General features: G+C 37.8%; 1 protein-coding gene across 1 annotated transcript; it reads right to left on the bottom strand.

The window, feature by feature from the left end:
• Positions 1-9,099: 9,099 nt before the first annotated feature.
• Positions 9,100-16,167, bottom strand: LOC148874631 (uncharacterized). The gene is made up of 6 exons (XM_088942236.1): positions 15,773-16,167; positions 12,157-12,356; positions 10,627-10,767; positions 10,457-10,537; positions 9,436-9,563; positions 9,100-9,332 (listed from the first exon to the last, which is right to left on the bottom strand). The coding sequence occupies exons 1-6, from the start codon at positions 15,996-15,998 to the stop codon at positions 9,287-9,289; spliced, it is 822 nt and encodes a 273-aa protein (XP_088798362.1). The 5' UTR covers positions 15,999-16,167; the 3' UTR covers positions 9,100-9,286.
• Between the last annotated feature and the right edge of the window lie 411 nt (positions 16,168-16,578).

Here is a 16,578-nt window from a genome sequence, read left to right as displayed (position 1 = left end):
TGGCCACCTATTTGGAGGAAGATTAGGTGGGGAAAGTCGGTAGAAATTGGACAGGTAAAAGAAATTGGGAGACTCAGAATTTACTAGCCACAAAGTGAAAGAATGGTAGGATCCATCTAATGGACGCCAAGAAAGGTGCGGAATGGGGGGGGCGAATTTCAAAAAAAAATTTCCTACCTTCTTCCAACTGGGAATCATATTCCCTAAATTTAGAATACATTATTCAAGGATCCTACTTGAACCATAAACAAACCAGATCTGAACCAAAAGGAAACATGAAAGATTATACCTGATCCGGAGAAATAATATCTCCCAAAGTTGGTGTTCACGCCCAAAGAAGTAACCAAGATCCGCTCTTGCTGAATATGACACAACTGTGGATGGAACGGAACCAGCAGGGTGCGTCCTACACACTGGATTCTTCACAAGAACCCTCTGGAAACCTTGAACACCGAATCCTAGTGTCTTTCTTGCAAGACTATTGTCAAGAACTGCTTTCTTGACTTCCTGTTGCTGCAAAGATCCAATCTTCCAACAGGTAGTGGCGGCGGCTGAAGGAGGAGAAGTCTAGGGACGAAGAGGGCAGAATTGTCTCTTCTCTCTAGAGTCTGTGAGAGATCAAATCTCAGATTGCAGGATGTGTTTCTTGCTTACTCAAACCCCCTAGTTCGAAATCTGATATTTCTGCTAGGGTTTTCTCCTCTTTCTTCTTGATTAAGAAACCTCCCAATATTTTGGGAGTTATCCCAATCCAAATTAGTATTTGGATAGAGGTTAATCTTAATCCTATCTGTAGATCAAGTTAGTTAACTCCTGATCTTATTAGGAGGTTACTAGATTCAAATCTAATTTGAATTTGGTCTCTTAGAGTGGATAAGGTCAAAGACCCAATCCTTTTACTAACACTAATCTCAAATTCGCCCTATGAACTGGTGATCATATCAACCCAGTTCGAAATGGGCTTTTGGCCCATTAAGTGTTCAGTGTTTAACTAGTTTCCAACCTGCTGCCCAGTTGGGCTTCTTTGTATGGCGTGGGACCCAAGCATTGATCTACACACCAGCCACATGGGTTCGGCCCAGCCTTTATTACAAGGCCCAGCTGAATTCACTGAAAGACTCAGTGACCCTCTTGAGCCCATCACATGGACCCTATGGGCCCAACACTTACATTAAGTGGTCCCTGGGCCAAGCCATCTTATAAAAACCCATGGACTGTGGGCAGGTGCAAGATTAGCCCATCAGGTATTATCCTAAATAGTCTTACACTTAACCTCTCAGCCCTTAATGATCAAGCACTGCCCGACAAGAGAAGACCTCTCTCTCGGTTACAAGGAACAGTGCCACACTCTCTACTCACATGGATCCCAGGAATTAAAACATTTTGCAAATCTTTTGAAACCGTACATATATATATATATATATATATTATTTTGCAAGTCAAAATTCCAACGATTGAAATCAACTGCCGGTAGTTTGGTTTCCATCAAAGAGAGTGCATTACCGATCATTACCATTGTCCAACAAAGGGGCTGATCCTGTCACTATGACTACTCACTCAGATGAATTCTTAGACTGCCCCAACATGTCCAGGTTTTGACCCCCACTAAGGATCTCACTGATTGACACATCAAAGACAACCCGATCCTACACCTAGTGATGTGTCATAATCGAGTCTAGGGGTCAGGTGTAACTTTCCAGTTTTGCCCATCTGTCTCCAAGGTCTAGGGAAATACTGGAAATCTGGTCCGGTTCAAGGGTTCAAGCAATCCCATACTGCATGTACCTTAGGTCTTACCCTGATGGCCGAAACAGGACATCCCAATACTTGGTGGCACACCAGTATCAACCTTGGCAAGATAAATCTCCCCAGCTTATCCAATGGCTGTGAACATTTAAAACTAACACAAGTTTCTATAAGTGTCCAGTTTTAGGGTTTTACACAGAATTATACCAAACAACATGAATCAAACATGCACTTTAGTTTATTTCCACTAAATAACAAAAGTACATCAAATCCAATTGAAGCTAAGGGCATACAAGACTGTCTAACACAAAGTACATGGGGAATGCATTCTGATCGTGAATTGATGTTAAATTCACGGGCAGGATGTGGTTTATAGAGAGAGAGAGGGCTACTCGTAGGGGGTGGCTGGAATTCAGAATTCTGCATCGTGTGTATTCGTATTTTTTCCAAAGAAATTTCTTGTTCAATTATGTACCTATTAAAAAACGAATAAATCTCAGTTCCAAGAAATCATATCTTCTACCAAGACATTTACCGAGGAAGCAAAAGTCCTTTTGAAAGAAGCTATTCAGGAGCAGATGGAGCATTTTCTACTTCAAGAACAAACATAAAGAAATTGATCACTCTTAGTACAAGGTACAAGGAGAATCATTGATAAACGTCTCTGATTCAAAAAAATCTCTGATTTGAACCTATACCAACACGAGAATCCGATTTTGTTCTGTGGCATTTTTCCTTTACTATCTTATCTCCTGGTGAAAAAAAAAAATCTGATTGGACCGGAAAATCTAGGAATTGGTCACTTGACCAGTTCTGTTTTCTTTCAAAACCATTTTTTCTCCCAAAATCATTGATTTTTGTCAGTAAACCGCTGAACCGGTTGGTTAATCGTTCGAACAGTTTTGACCGTTTTCTAATTTTCTAATTTTTTATTTAAATTTTTTTGTCAGAACGGGCCGACCATTCGAATCAAGTAGTCGAACCGTTCAAACTGATAACCAAACCCCTATCCGATTCGGTCACTGGTTCGTTTTTAAAAACCATGGATAGAATTTAGGGAATAAAGATGCGTATTCAAATCAAAGATGCATGTATCATAATTAAATTAATATAATAGGGAGCGGGTAGCGGGAATCGAACCTGCATCGTTAGCTTGGAAGGCTAGGGGTTATAGTTGACGTTGATTCATCATTTTTAACGTCTCTAATTCAAAACCGAATGGATAGATTAGATTCCCAGATCTAAGGCATGAACAAAAAAAAATGACCCATAATATCTATGTCAGCTTTTTTGTCTAAATGCATCCAAAACTCGCTTTCTAGATGATCCCTCTAGAAGAGGGGGATTCGAACAATCCTTCTAGTTACTTCGTTCCCTATTTCCACTTGTGAGAATCCTAAGAAAAGAATTTTATTTCTACCGAGCGGAAACAATATGTCGATGGCTCTAGTAAACCAAAGTCATCGTTTAATAGCTATTTGGCTTCAATCTCCTCTCTACAAACCAAAAATTGAAGATTTAGTTATTCCATTGGTACAAATCAATTCCAATAGACTTATTGAACGTTCCCATTGCCATGCATCCAATAGGAATTGAACTTACGAATTTTCCAATAGGAATTGAACTTACGAATTTGTCAATTTTTAACCAATCAGCCATGGATGCTTAACAGAGATTGTCGTACATCGTGAATAACCAAATTCTAATTGAAATGAAATCTTTAGGAGGAATCGATGAAACAACATCAATTCAAATTCTAGATCTTCGAATTGAGAGAGATCAAGAATTCTCACTATTTCTTAGATTCATGGACCAAATTTGATTTAGTGGGATCTTTCAGTCACATTTTTTTCCACCAAGAACATTTTATGAAACTCTTTCACCCCCGAATTTCGAGTATCCTATTTTTACGCGACTCACAGGGTTCAACAAGCAATCGATATTTCACGATCAAAGGTGTAGTACTGCTTGTAGTAGTGGTCCTTATATATCGTATTAAGAATCGAAATATGGTCGAAAGAAAAAATCTTTATTTGATGGGGCTTCTTCCTATACCTATGAATTCCATTGGACCCAGAAATGATACATTGGAAGAATCTTTTGAGTCTTCCAATATCAATAGGTTGATTGTTTCGCTCTTGTATCTTCCAAAAGGGAACAAGATCTTTGAGAATTGTTTCATGGATCCGAAAGAGAGTACTTGGGTTCTCCCAATAACTAAAAAGTGTATCATGCCTGAATCTAACTGGGGTTCGCGGTGGTGGAGGAACCGGATCGAAAAAAAGAGGGATTCTAGTTGTAAGATATCTAATAAAATCGTAGCTAGAATTGAGATCTTATTCAAAGAAATATCTGGAGTTTCTTTTTGTATCATATATGGATGATCTGATCCACAAGGACCATGATTGGGAATTGTTTGATCGTCTTTCTTCGAGGAAGAAGCGAAACATAATCAACTTGAATTTGGGACAGCTATTCAAAATTTTAGTGAAGTGAAACACTGTATTTGTTATCTCATGTCTGCTTTTCATGAAAAAAGACCAATTGAAGTGAAGTTTTCTTCAAACAACAAGGAGTTGAGTCAACTATTCAATCAAATGATATTGAACATGTTTCCCATTTCTTCTCGAGAAACAAGTGGGGTATTTCTTTGCAAAATTGTGCTCAATTTCATATGTGGCAATTCCGCCAAGATCTCTTCATTAGTTGGGGGAAGAATCCACACGAATCGGATTTTTTGAGGAACGTATCGAGAGAGAATTGGATTTGGTTCGATTCCATTACCATTAATGAGGATTCAGAATATCACACATTGATCAATCAAAGAGAGATTCACTAAAAGAAAGCTCCATTCTTGAGATCCTTCCTTTCTTCAAATGGAACGAACAAAGATAGAATCAGACCAATTCCCGAAAATGCCTTTCTAGATATTCCTCAATGTCCCAACTATTCACGAAATGTTATTCATCTGCTTTCAGAAGAAATCGAAGAACTTCTTGGGGATCCTATAAGATCAATTCACTTTTTTTCCCTAACAAATGGTCAGAACTTCATCTGGATTCGAATCCTACTGAGAGGTCCACTAGAGGTTAGAAATTGTTGAAGAAACAACAAGATGTTTCTTTTGTCCCTTCCATGCAATCGAAAAATAAAGAAATGGTTGATACGTTCAAGATAATTAACAGCTTGGGGGGGGGGGGGCAATTGGGTGGGTTTAGGTCAAGCTTCGACCCAATTCATCTAATCCACCAACCCATTAATAATCTATTTTATATAAAATTAAATGGGTTGGGTTGAACCCAAACCCGCCTTAACCCAACCCATGAATATTTAAATCATTATACAACAGAAACATAAATTGTAAAAAATACTGAAATTATAAAACATAGAACATGCACAAAAAAGGAGAATATAAATATGGAAAATAATTAAAATTGCAAAAATATAGACAAAATTATAAAAAACACAAAAGTGAGAAATTAATATAAATTACCAAAAAAACATAAGAAAGACTAGAAAAACATAAATTGCAGAAACATGAAAAATGAACAAAATTATAAAAATTATAGAAAATATAGAAGCCCACCAAAATAACATAAATTGCAAAAAGATGAAAACAAAAGTTATAGAGAAAACACAGAAATGTAGAAAATAACAAAAAATACTGCAAAATATTTCAATACAACAGATAACAGAAGTTGCAAAAGAAAATAAAACAAAAATTACAGAAAAACAAAGAAAAAAAGAAATTACAAAAAATATGTATATAAATTTCAAAAAATATAAAAATTACAAAAAATAACAAAAATTATAAGAAAGTATAAACATTTCCAAAATATAACTGTAGAACTTCAATTACATTTAGAAAGGGACTGTGAAAAAAAGAGTTGAAGATAACAAACACGATTTGAAGAAAAAGAAGTGAAAGGACATACCCATTGGACCTGGAAAAATAAATGAGATATGGATAAAGAAATAATGGGCTCTTGTCGTCTGGATTTTACTAATACGGTGACATCACTTTTGATTTTGCCGATGAACTTGAAGAAATAAATCCAGATTCATGGAAGGATGCCCTGGTAGTTTTGTGAGCTCATTACTACTTTGTAAAATTAATCCAAACATTAATTTGCAGGTTGAAAAGTAGTAGTTTCCGCATGTCTGAAGCAGATCACACTTTGTTCGGGACCCCTTTAGCCTTTGACAAACTATGGCAAAGTCTGCACTCCCTCGTCCATATTGTTGCAACTGGACGAAGCTAAAAATGTAAAACAGAGCATAACAGAAATAAATGAATCAGCTCTGCGTCATCATTGTAGCAGCTTTGGTTCACGTATGGAGGGATCACCACTGCTGATTAGTGTTGGTTAGGGTTTGGAATTGGAGAGAGAGAGAGAGAGAGAGAGAGAGAGAGAGAAAGAGATGAAAGGTTGAGAGATCCATCCCATGGACGCCCAAAGATTGCGGAATAAGGGGCGAATTTCAAAAATTTTTCTCTATTTAGGAAATCATATTTTCAATGATCAATCTTGAACCTTAAACTGAACCAGATCTGAACCAAAAGGAATGAGAGAGAATAATACCTGATACGGAGAAGTAATATCTCCCAACGAAGGTGTTCACGCCCAAGGAAGGATCCAAAGACTACTCCCACTGAACATGGCGCAGTGCAGGATGGAGCAAAATCAGTAGTGTTCTTCCCAAGAACTCTGTCCTTCACAAGAAACAGCAGGATGGAACGTGAGCAGAGCTTCCCTTTTCAGTCCTTTCTCAAAGAACTGATGTCAAGATCCAATCTTGACTTCTCCCACAGCTGGAGATCGAACTGGCAAACAGGGCGGCAAGAGAGTATTTGCAGGGTGCAGAATTCTCTCTTCTTCATTTCAGCACTAAAGAGGATCTGATGTGTTTCTTGCTCTCCCTCAAGGCCGCCGCCCCCTCCTTCTTTTTGTTACCTTGAAAAGATCAGCTCCTAATCCCATTAGGAGGTGCTTATCAAAATCATATTTGGATCAGCCTTCTCTTCTAGTGATAAGGTTAAACCCTTATCTTATCTGCAGATTAGATTAGCTTTATCATAATCCCATTAGGAGGTTTCTAGATCTGAATCACATTCAGATCTGGACTCTCTGAGTGGATAGGGTTAAGACCCTATCCTATCTGTTAATCTATCTCAAAATTCGCCCCTTTAATTAACTAAATTAATAGCCCAGTTCGAAATGGGCTTCAGGCCCATTAAGCTTATATGTTCACTTAACCTTCCTAACTACTGCCCAGTTGGGCTTCCCTGTATGGCGTGGGACCCAAGCATTGATCTACACATCAGCCACATGGGTTCGGCCCAGCCTTTGTTACAAGGCCTGGTCGAATACACTGTTAAAGACGGTGCACCCCTTGAAACCCATTAAATGGGCTCTATGGGCCCAACACTTACCCTAAGTGGTTCCTGGGCCAAGCCACCTTGTAACACCCAGGGACTGTGGGCAAATGCAAGATTAGCCCATCAGGTATTATCCTCAATGGTCTTACACTTAACTTCTCAGCCCATAATGATCATACACTGCCCGACAAGAGAGGACCTCTCCCTCGGCTGCAAGGAACAGTGCTGCACTCTCCACTTATATGGATCCTGGGAATTAAAACCCTTTTGCAAACATTTCAGAAACCATAATATATATACTTTTATATCTCATATAAAATATACTTCGCAAAAACAAATTTCAACGGTTGAAATCGGCTGCCAGCAGTCTTGGTTTCCAACAATGAGAGTGCATCCCCGATCATTACCTTTGTCCGACAAAGGGGCTGATCCTGTCACTATAATCACCCACTCAGATGAATTCTCGGATTGTCCCAACATACCCAGGTTTTGACCCCCACTAAGGATCTCACTGATTGGTACATCAAAGACAGCCCGATCCGACACCTAGTGCAGTATCATAATCGAGTCTAGGGGTCGGGTGTAACTTTCCAGTTTTGCCCATCAATCTCCAAGGTCTAGGGCAATACTGGAAATCTGGTCCAGTTCAAAGATTCAATTAATCCCACACTGTATGTGCCTAGGGTCTCACCCCGGTAGTTGAGACAAGCCACCCCAACCGACTTGGTGGCACCACAGTGTCAGCCTTGTCAGGATAGGTCTCCCCATACCGACCCACTGGCTGTGAACATTTAAAACTAACACGAGTCTCAATAAGTGTCCAGTTTAAGGGTAATACACAGAAACATACCAAGGAACATGAATCAAATATGTACTTTTATTCATTTACAATAAACTCATAAAGTACATCAATTTTGATTGAAACTAAGGGCATACAAAACTGTCTAACAAGAGAGAGAGAGAGTATGAAGTAAGGCAGGGTTAGAAAATCACTGGTTGAGATCTTCAACCATGGATTAGGCTGTGTTTACCAAACATAGCCTTAAGGTTCCCCAGAGAGAGAGAGAGACGAAAAAGAAGGAAAGAAGTAAAAAATCAAAAAATGAAAATTCCTAATCTCTTAAGGATACCTGTGACACCAACTTGCTACTGACCCATCAAATTTCAATGGGTTGGGTTGGAAGTTGCCACTCCCAGCAGCTTCTCTTTGATTGTGTTGCACAGGCCCTGCCATGAGACACCTAATAGAAGAAGCGCCTTCCTATCCATGCAATAAATGGGAGTTATAGCACCTTGTGGCACGAGCCTTATCTTTGTGTGTGCCAGGCGATGCCACATCCTTCTTATAGTAGAGTTATGTCATTCTTTTCTTCCTTCGTTGCTTGAAGATGCTAGCTGGGCCGCTTCTTTTGCTGCCTTGTGCCCCACCCAAACCAGTATAGAGATGGAATTTGATCCTTCTTAGTTGAGTTATGCCATTAAGCGACCAAGCTCAGACTTACTTTTTAGAGTAAATTAGAAGTTGACTAAGTGCTATTTGGAGGCTTCTCGTCTGCTCTGTCCAAAGCTTGCCACACGGGATTTGATCCCAAGTTTTCGCTACAAACCAGCTAGACACCTTAACAATCAATAAACCAGTCGGCACCTTTCTTATATATATATATATATTGTGTTTTTATATTTTTCTTATGTTTCCATTTGGGTTGGTTTTTACTTGGCCACTAAAACAGTAGAGGATGTTTTAGCAGCACCATGTCTTAATTTCCTCATTCTCCCTTCTGCAGTGAAAGCTGAAACTGGGGTGTATAGTCCGACCGACTGGCAGCATCCAGTTTATCCAATTCCTGCATCAGTGGATCAACTTTGAAACTCATTGGATGGTCTTCTAATAGGTTAGCTCCCTGCACTTCTGATGGATCCTTAATTGTTCCTAGTGACCTAGTACCAGAATTCTTGGCCATCACAAACTATACTTCTCAAAGCTTCTCAGTTCCAATAAAATTCCAGAAAATTGTTATCCATCATTTTCAACTAAGAGTGGCAAGAAAACCAAACTGAAGGAAAAAATGAAACTCTTGATGGCACTGGGTTTTTAAATTAGGTTCTGCCAGCGAATATCAATGAACATTAATTGCTACCAATGGTTTATGGGGATGATCTTTAGACAGGTAAGGGAAACCTTATGATGAGCTGGCCTTCCATGACACTGTAAATCAAAAATCCACAAGCAACGTACAGTTACAACTCAATTGTTGCAATGAGAGGATATGAATAGCACCAGTGGCATAAATTGAAAGTTGGGAATTCACCTCTTGACATAGTAGTAACAGAAGTCAGCCAAAATGAAGGTCTGAATAATTTCTGAAAGGAAAACAATTGGTAACCACAGGTACCCAGTTCCGAGGAAGAATAGATATGATCCACGAGTTTCAATAACCTGCATGCATACATGGAATTGAATAAGACCAACTATATTAATTATTAACAATGGTACTTACACAAGATTAGTAGTAAGAGGCCCTGTAGATGAGCACAATGATGTTGGGAAGCCTACAGGTACTGAAGGGCAATGAGAAGCATTTTCATGACTTGTGACTATCAAATTATAATAGTCATAGTTTGGCTGTTGTAAAAAACTTCCTAAAATAGAACACCTTAGGTACCTAAAAGGCATGACAATAATTATATTTGACAGCAAGTAGCATCACAATGAAGTGAAATTTTCTCTTTTTTCCACTGCTGTTTTCTTAATGTTATTTCTTCATAAGTAAATTTTTGGGGCTGAATATGTCAAAAGTTCCTTGTATCTTTTCTTCATTGTTGTATATCAATGTCATTTTGTGACACTATTATGCAAGACAAAGCCATGTCAAGATGGAAGAACAGAAGTAGCTTTACTCCTTGTTCCACGTCCATGACAGGTAAATGAATGAAACTAAGGGGTGCTCTTATGGCCCCACCTCATAGTTTACTAGGCCAAAAGTAAGTGAAACAAGACGGCTTCAGAACATTTTGAATTATCAGGATTTTAGGAAAGGAATGTGGTGAAGACTGAGAAGTCCAGAACAATGTCCATCAAACTTAATATAAGGATCATCTTACTAGACTGACTTATATATTCGGAGATCTCCAAAATTTGACTCAAAAGTGGTCTATCTCAACCTCAGAATGGCAACAAGATGCAGATAATAAGAAGACTGCTAACTGCACTTTCATTCAAACACAGGATATTTCTAAAAACTGTATAGTGTAGTTATCGTGGGCATCTGCATGACACATAATTCACAGTAAGCTCATGTCCTAACATCATACATCCTTACTATATCTTACCCGAAGGATCCAATGAGCGCAGCCCAAAAATCTTGCAACTCCCAATGTGAATACGTAACGGGCAGTAAACGGTTCAACCATCTAACACATTTAACCATGAAATAATATTACTCATTTTGGAACAGTTAATAATTGAATTAGAAGCTTAAACAATCCATTGGCATTCAAACCTTTGCATTCTGCATAAGACGAAGTTGAGGCAGAACTGACACAGATTCCATGTAAACACAAAATGCCCAAAGCACTCTGTTGATAATCAAATGTTTTGTATAAGGTTTTACAATTAGTGCAAGGATAGCAGAAGGAACCGCCTGCAAGGAACAGATCATCATTTAGCATGTGCAAGAAAAATAAAATTATTATATTCCTTTGCAAGTTTCTCTTTATGCAACAGAGGCTTTTCTTTATAAAGTCTTTGGGTGGAGAGAAATGAATTTACTTGGGCTCAGTTTGGGAATAGTGCAAATACAAATATGTTTAATGTAAAATCTTGTATATGGTACTTCTAGACATTGTATTTTCACTGTACAATATCTGTATTTGTACTCTTCCCAAACTAAGCCTCAGTTTGGAAAGAGTACAAATACAAATATGTACAGTGCAAATACATAGAAAATACAAAGTTTTGCACTACATATTTGTATTTGTACTCCATAAGAAGCAACACCATTGAGTACCATGGCCCTCCTTGCTGGTGGCATCTATATGGCACAAGTGCAGGCTGATCAGGATGCAATGTTTTATAAAACCAATCAGGTTCTGTCCAAGTGATGGCTCAATAATTCAACCCTCTAGGTCAAACGAGTCAACCCATGATGCCATAATTTAAATAAAATATAAAAATACGGAATATAGAAATTATAGAAGTTTTTCAGAAAAATTAAGCACGTCTCTAATATATATTCATCATATTAAACAAAAATGAGTGTGATAAATGGCAATTATAGTTAATAATGATAGAAATGCCTAAAAATACAAAAATGTAAATAAATTTCTAACACGTGGCCCGCTGACCAGGTCAAACTGTTCAGTGGTTCAACCATATGAGTCACTGACTGAGTCAACAATGTCTTGCAAATAAGTGGTTCAGAGGAGAAATAGATATGTGGCTAGGTGATGGGATGATTGGTCAGAACAGCCAGTACTACCGCAGGTTGAAAACAGTCAGGATGAACAATTTAATGTATGCCAGAATGAGATCCCTCGAAAAAACTGCTGACCTAACCATGTAAACCAATAAAATGCAGGGTAACAATAAGAATTCCTAAACTCCTGGGTGGTATAAGTAAAAAATAAGGATTTCTACTATCCTGTCCTGACCAGAATTTGTCAGTGTTAGAATATGAGTACTCCATATTAGAGCTCATTCAGAGAAGCCCTTGGAAGAAAGTTTGATTGTTAACAGTAATGATAAAACCTATATTATACTTTTAATAATCTATGTTACTCAGTTACAGCAAGAACAAGGCTAGACAATGTGCTAAATATAAAATTTACACATCTAGGCATCATGGCTAATAATGCTGCCAAGAGATCAAGCACCTAGACCTAAAGAGAGAGAAAACTTTCTTCAGTAAAATCAAGCAAAGTATACAACGAAAAGCTATTTAGTCAAAATCAACCCTGAACTATGATTTATATACCATTTAAAAGCACAAATTGCAAATAATCCAGTGAGTTGATACACAATTTGTCATTACCAAATAATATATTGGAAAGTTGTCAAATTCCTTGACATAGGTGGACTTCAATTTGAACCGTATCATATAAATAACCCAAATAGTTGAGATACATTTTGCAACATCAAGCATAGTATGAATATCACCTTCCATGACAAAACTGCAATACACTCTTACAGCTAGGAATATTGCAGTTATCTCCTGTGTTTTCAAGGATAGTCCTAAACAAAGCATTGATGGTTAGTAACATGAAAATGTAGGTACTAAAACAATGTGATATGGACGACAAATTTATGATGCAGTAAAGAACACAATTTAACATTGCACCAAGAGAAGGTCATCTGAGGTTATGCTGCACTCTGATATAAAAAATAGACATTGGCATTACTTGGCTTGCCTTCCTATCATAAATAAAACCTAAGACTTTATTTAAAAAGAAGTTACCTATAAAAGGATTATTCTTAACTTCAGAACAAGATTGACAATTTCTAGAGATCGCTATAACAAAGGCACAAAAATATCCATTTATTTGCCTAGCATGCATGAAAAACAGAAAGCATGCATATAAACACATGAGCATGTTTGGAAACTATAATAAGAAAACTAAAGGATGATAAGTTTTATCATAAGAACCTCAAAAAGTTACACACTACAGAAAGATGACTCTTCCTCTGTAAGAGTAAGACAAGGTATTGAAATGCATGCAACAAAAATTCATAGCAAAATAATTCTTTTAGACCTAAACAGTGATAGGTTAATCTTATAGATTTATATCAAGATTAAAAAAAAAAAACTAACTCTGGAGTTGGGTTAAGTATGCACTGTCATTGTCCAAGCTAATCATGAGTCCTGTTGTGTTATCTAAAGAGAAGTGCAGGTATAAATTATCGAATGGAATACCAAGTGAAATAAAAGTTATGATAAGATTGTGTTCAATGATCGGAAGGATAACAAATCTGTTCATTAGGATTAGCATAGTCCTGACATAGGTATAAGCTTCATGTCTAGGAAAATACACTTAACAATATAAGAACAAGCTGAATTTAACTGAAATTAGCTAAATCATCCCACACAATCATGGAAGATATGAATTTAAACATTTTACTCAAAAAACATTTTCTTCATTAAATTGCAACGATATGAAATTTTAGGCCTGTTTTAAAATAAGAATTCCAAATTGAAATTCAAGATTCCCATACCATCAATCTTTTTTTGCTTCTAACCATTATAATTTTAGTGTTTTCTTTTAACTTGTTAAGAAAATTCTGGTAGAATTTTGTTGCAATTCAGTAGTAAAATTGTACCATTCCATTCAACAAGACAAGAATATACCATAGAATATGGATTGGATGGTATTAAAATTCCACAGTTCCACTGTGAGAAAGACAAACAAGTTCGTGTAGAAGATGACGTATATTTACAAACCCTGATCATTCAAAGAAGATGAAGTAAAAACATCACTATGTTCCTTATAGATGTTCCAAGAAGATCTTTTTGATACCTACTGACCCTAGAGGTTTTAAATAGGATTTATGTGTTAGACAGTTTTGTATGCCCTTAGCTTCAATCAAGATGATGTACTTTATGAATTTATTGTAAATGAATAAAAGTGTATATTTGATTCACGTTCCCTTGGTATGTTTCTGTGTAATACCCTTAAACTGAACACTTAATGAGACTCGTGTTAGTTTAAAATGTTCACAGCCAGTGGGTCGGTCTGGGGAGACCTATCCTGACAAGGCTGACACTGTGGTGCCACCAAGTCGGTTGGGGTGGCCTGTCTCAGCTGCCAGGGTGAGACCCTAGGCACATACAGTGTAGGATTAATTGAATCTTTGAACTGGACCTGATTTCCAGTATTGCCCTGGACCTTGGAGATTGATGGGCAAAACTGGAAAGTTACACCCGACCCCTAGACTCGATTATGATACTGCACTAGGTGTCGGATTGAGCTGTCTTTGATGTACCATTCAATGAGATCCTTAGCGGGGGTCAAAACCTGGGTATGTTGAGACAGTCTGAGAATTCATCTGAGTGGGTGATCATAGTGATAGGATCAGCCCCTTTGTCGGACAAAGGTAATGATCGGGGATGCATTCTCACTGATGGAAACCAAGATTGCCGGCAGCCAATTTCAACTGTTGAGATTTGTTTTGCAAAATATATTTTATATGAGATATAAAAGTATATATATTATGGTTTCGAAATGATTTACAAAATGTTTTAATTCCCGGGATCCATATGAGCAGAGAGTGCAACACTGTTCCTTGCAGCCGAGGGAGAGGTCCTCTCTTGTCGGGCAGTGTATGATCATTATAGGCTGAGAGGTTAAGTGTAAGAACATTGAGGATAATACCTGATGGGCTAATCTTGCATCTATCCACAGTCCCTGGGTGTTACAAGGTGGCTTGGCCCAGGGACCACTTAGGGTAAGTGTTGGGCCCATAGAGACCATGAGATGGTTTTTAGGGAGTGCACTGTCCATAACAGTGTATTCGGCCAGGCCTTGTAACAAAGGTCGGGCTGAACCCATGTAGCTGATGTGTAGATCAATGTTTGGGTCCCACGCCATACAGGGAAGCCCAACTGGGTAGCAGTTTGGAAGGCTAAGTGAATACATGACCTTAAATGGGCCTTAAGCCCATTCGAACCGGGCTAATTTGATTAATCATTTAAAGGGGCGAATTCTGAGATGGATCAGCTAATAGGATTGGGCCCAGACCCTATCCACTTAGAGAGTCCAAGATCTAAATAAGATTTAGATTTGGAAACCTCCTAATTAAATTAGGAGATTGCTGATCTGATCTGCAGATAAGATAAGGGCTATCCCTTATCACTTAAAAGGACTTCTTATCCATATATGATTTGGATTAGCAACTCCTAATAGGATTAGGAGCTGATCCCTTTAAGTCTATAAAAGGAAGAGAGGGCGGCAGCCTTTAAGCAAGCAATACACATTCTTGTCTTCAGAGCTGAAATCACAAGAAGAGAGAATCTGCACCTTGCAAATACTCTCTTGCCGCCTCCTTCCTGCGGCCGCCGCCTTGAGCAGTTAGGTAGTTTATGACAGATAGGGGGTAGTTCAAATAGGAAAACAGGATCCTTTGGGTCCAATTGGTATACAAAGATTTAAGCAAAATAAGCACTGAGCTGAGTAATTAAAAAAAAAAAAAACAGAGCTGAGTAATTTTACCTTAAATGGGTAACAAAGGCCCATTCAAACAGGAAATAAGAAAAAAAATTATTCTATCAAGGGAATGAAGCTAAGTTCTGTGTTTTTTTAATTAAAACAAAAAAGGAAAAGAAATACTGTACAATACCTCAATACCTTATATTGACTACTGTTTTCTAGTAACCATGTCGATTCTAACAAGAAACTCAGATACAAAACAGAAATTGTATTAATCAAATCCAAAGAGAACAATTTACATATCCCCCCCTTCTCCAAACCCACCAATCCCAATATCTATCACAAAACCACTCAGACTTTTTTTCATGGTCATTCTTTGATATTATCTATTTATTAATTAAGAGAAAAAGACAGAACCCAACAGAAATTCAACAAAACAAGAAAAACATCCAAACACTGAAACATTCTGTAAGAAGGGGGTGGAGAGAGAAAACAGAGCATAAATACCAGAACAGCTCTTCTGTGTAGTGAGCTTGTATATCAAGACCATGATCCCCGCCCAATGAATCGCTTCAGAAGCGACAAAGAAGTGGTTGTGATTCTTAACGAAAAGTTTCAGAGCGACCAAAGAACAGATCATAGATACCACAGCCAGGAAAATCTTCACCTTCATCGACTGGCTTCGAACCCATCTGAATAACACGCTTACAGGAGAGCACCTCCTCCTCCCCATACCTTCTTGACTCTTCTTCTTCTCTTCCCAACAGAATATAGAGCTTCAGAGAGAGAGAAAAAAAGAGAGAGGGATTGAGCAGAAAAATAGACAGAGGTTTTGGTTGTTTTGTTGGCGAAATGGCGAGGACACGCAGAACGCATGCAAATGATGCAATGGCAGAGCAATACGATAAGAAATTAATAAATTTAGATACGAAAATTTGTTAATAAAGTAAATAATTCGCCAATAGTTTTTAACACGTTTTCTAGGCATTTAAATAGCCGTTTTGGGTGTTGTTTTGTCTTTGGTTTTGACTTCTGACTTCTTGACAGTTGACACCTCGGAGTTTGGACTGTGAGAGTGTGGTACTGGTATACTTGAATATATCAGGTCCTACAGAGAAGACTGTAGACTTCTTCAAAACCCCTCGGATTGGAATCTTTTAATATTGGATTAGATCCCAGATGTACATGTACAGTTCATAGATCTTGTTTCAAAAACGTCGGAATCGTTTATGATTTCATATAAAATACTAATCAGATAGTAAAAATAGAGAATCAGGTGGGTCCACCAATCAAGTGGATAGATCAACAACTTC

Source organism: Nelumbo lutea, chromosome 1, assembly GCF_056320005.1.
Source record: "Nelumbo lutea isolate HS-2025 chromosome 1, American lotus-T2T, whole genome shotgun sequence".
In the NCBI taxonomy this organism is placed as follows: domain Eukaryota; kingdom Viridiplantae; phylum Streptophyta; class Magnoliopsida; order Proteales; family Nelumbonaceae; genus Nelumbo; species Nelumbo lutea.
Note: the sequence above shows the minus strand (reverse complement) of the source record. Positions and strands in the feature narration are given on the sequence as shown.

Coding starts and splice junctions, on each gene's coding strand:
- LOC148874631 (XM_088942236.1), bottom strand. CDS start 15,998: ATGGGGAGGAGGAGGTGCTCTCCTGTAAGCGTGTTATTCAGATGGGTT. Junction 10,768..12,156: donor ACTTTCCAATATATTATTTG/GTAATGACAAAT, acceptor TGTTCCTTGCAG/GCGGTTCCTTCTGCTATCCT. Junction 9,564..10,456: donor GCGCTCATTGGATCCTTCGG/GTAAGATATAGT, acceptor GTATGCATGCAG/GTTATTGAAACTCGTGGATC.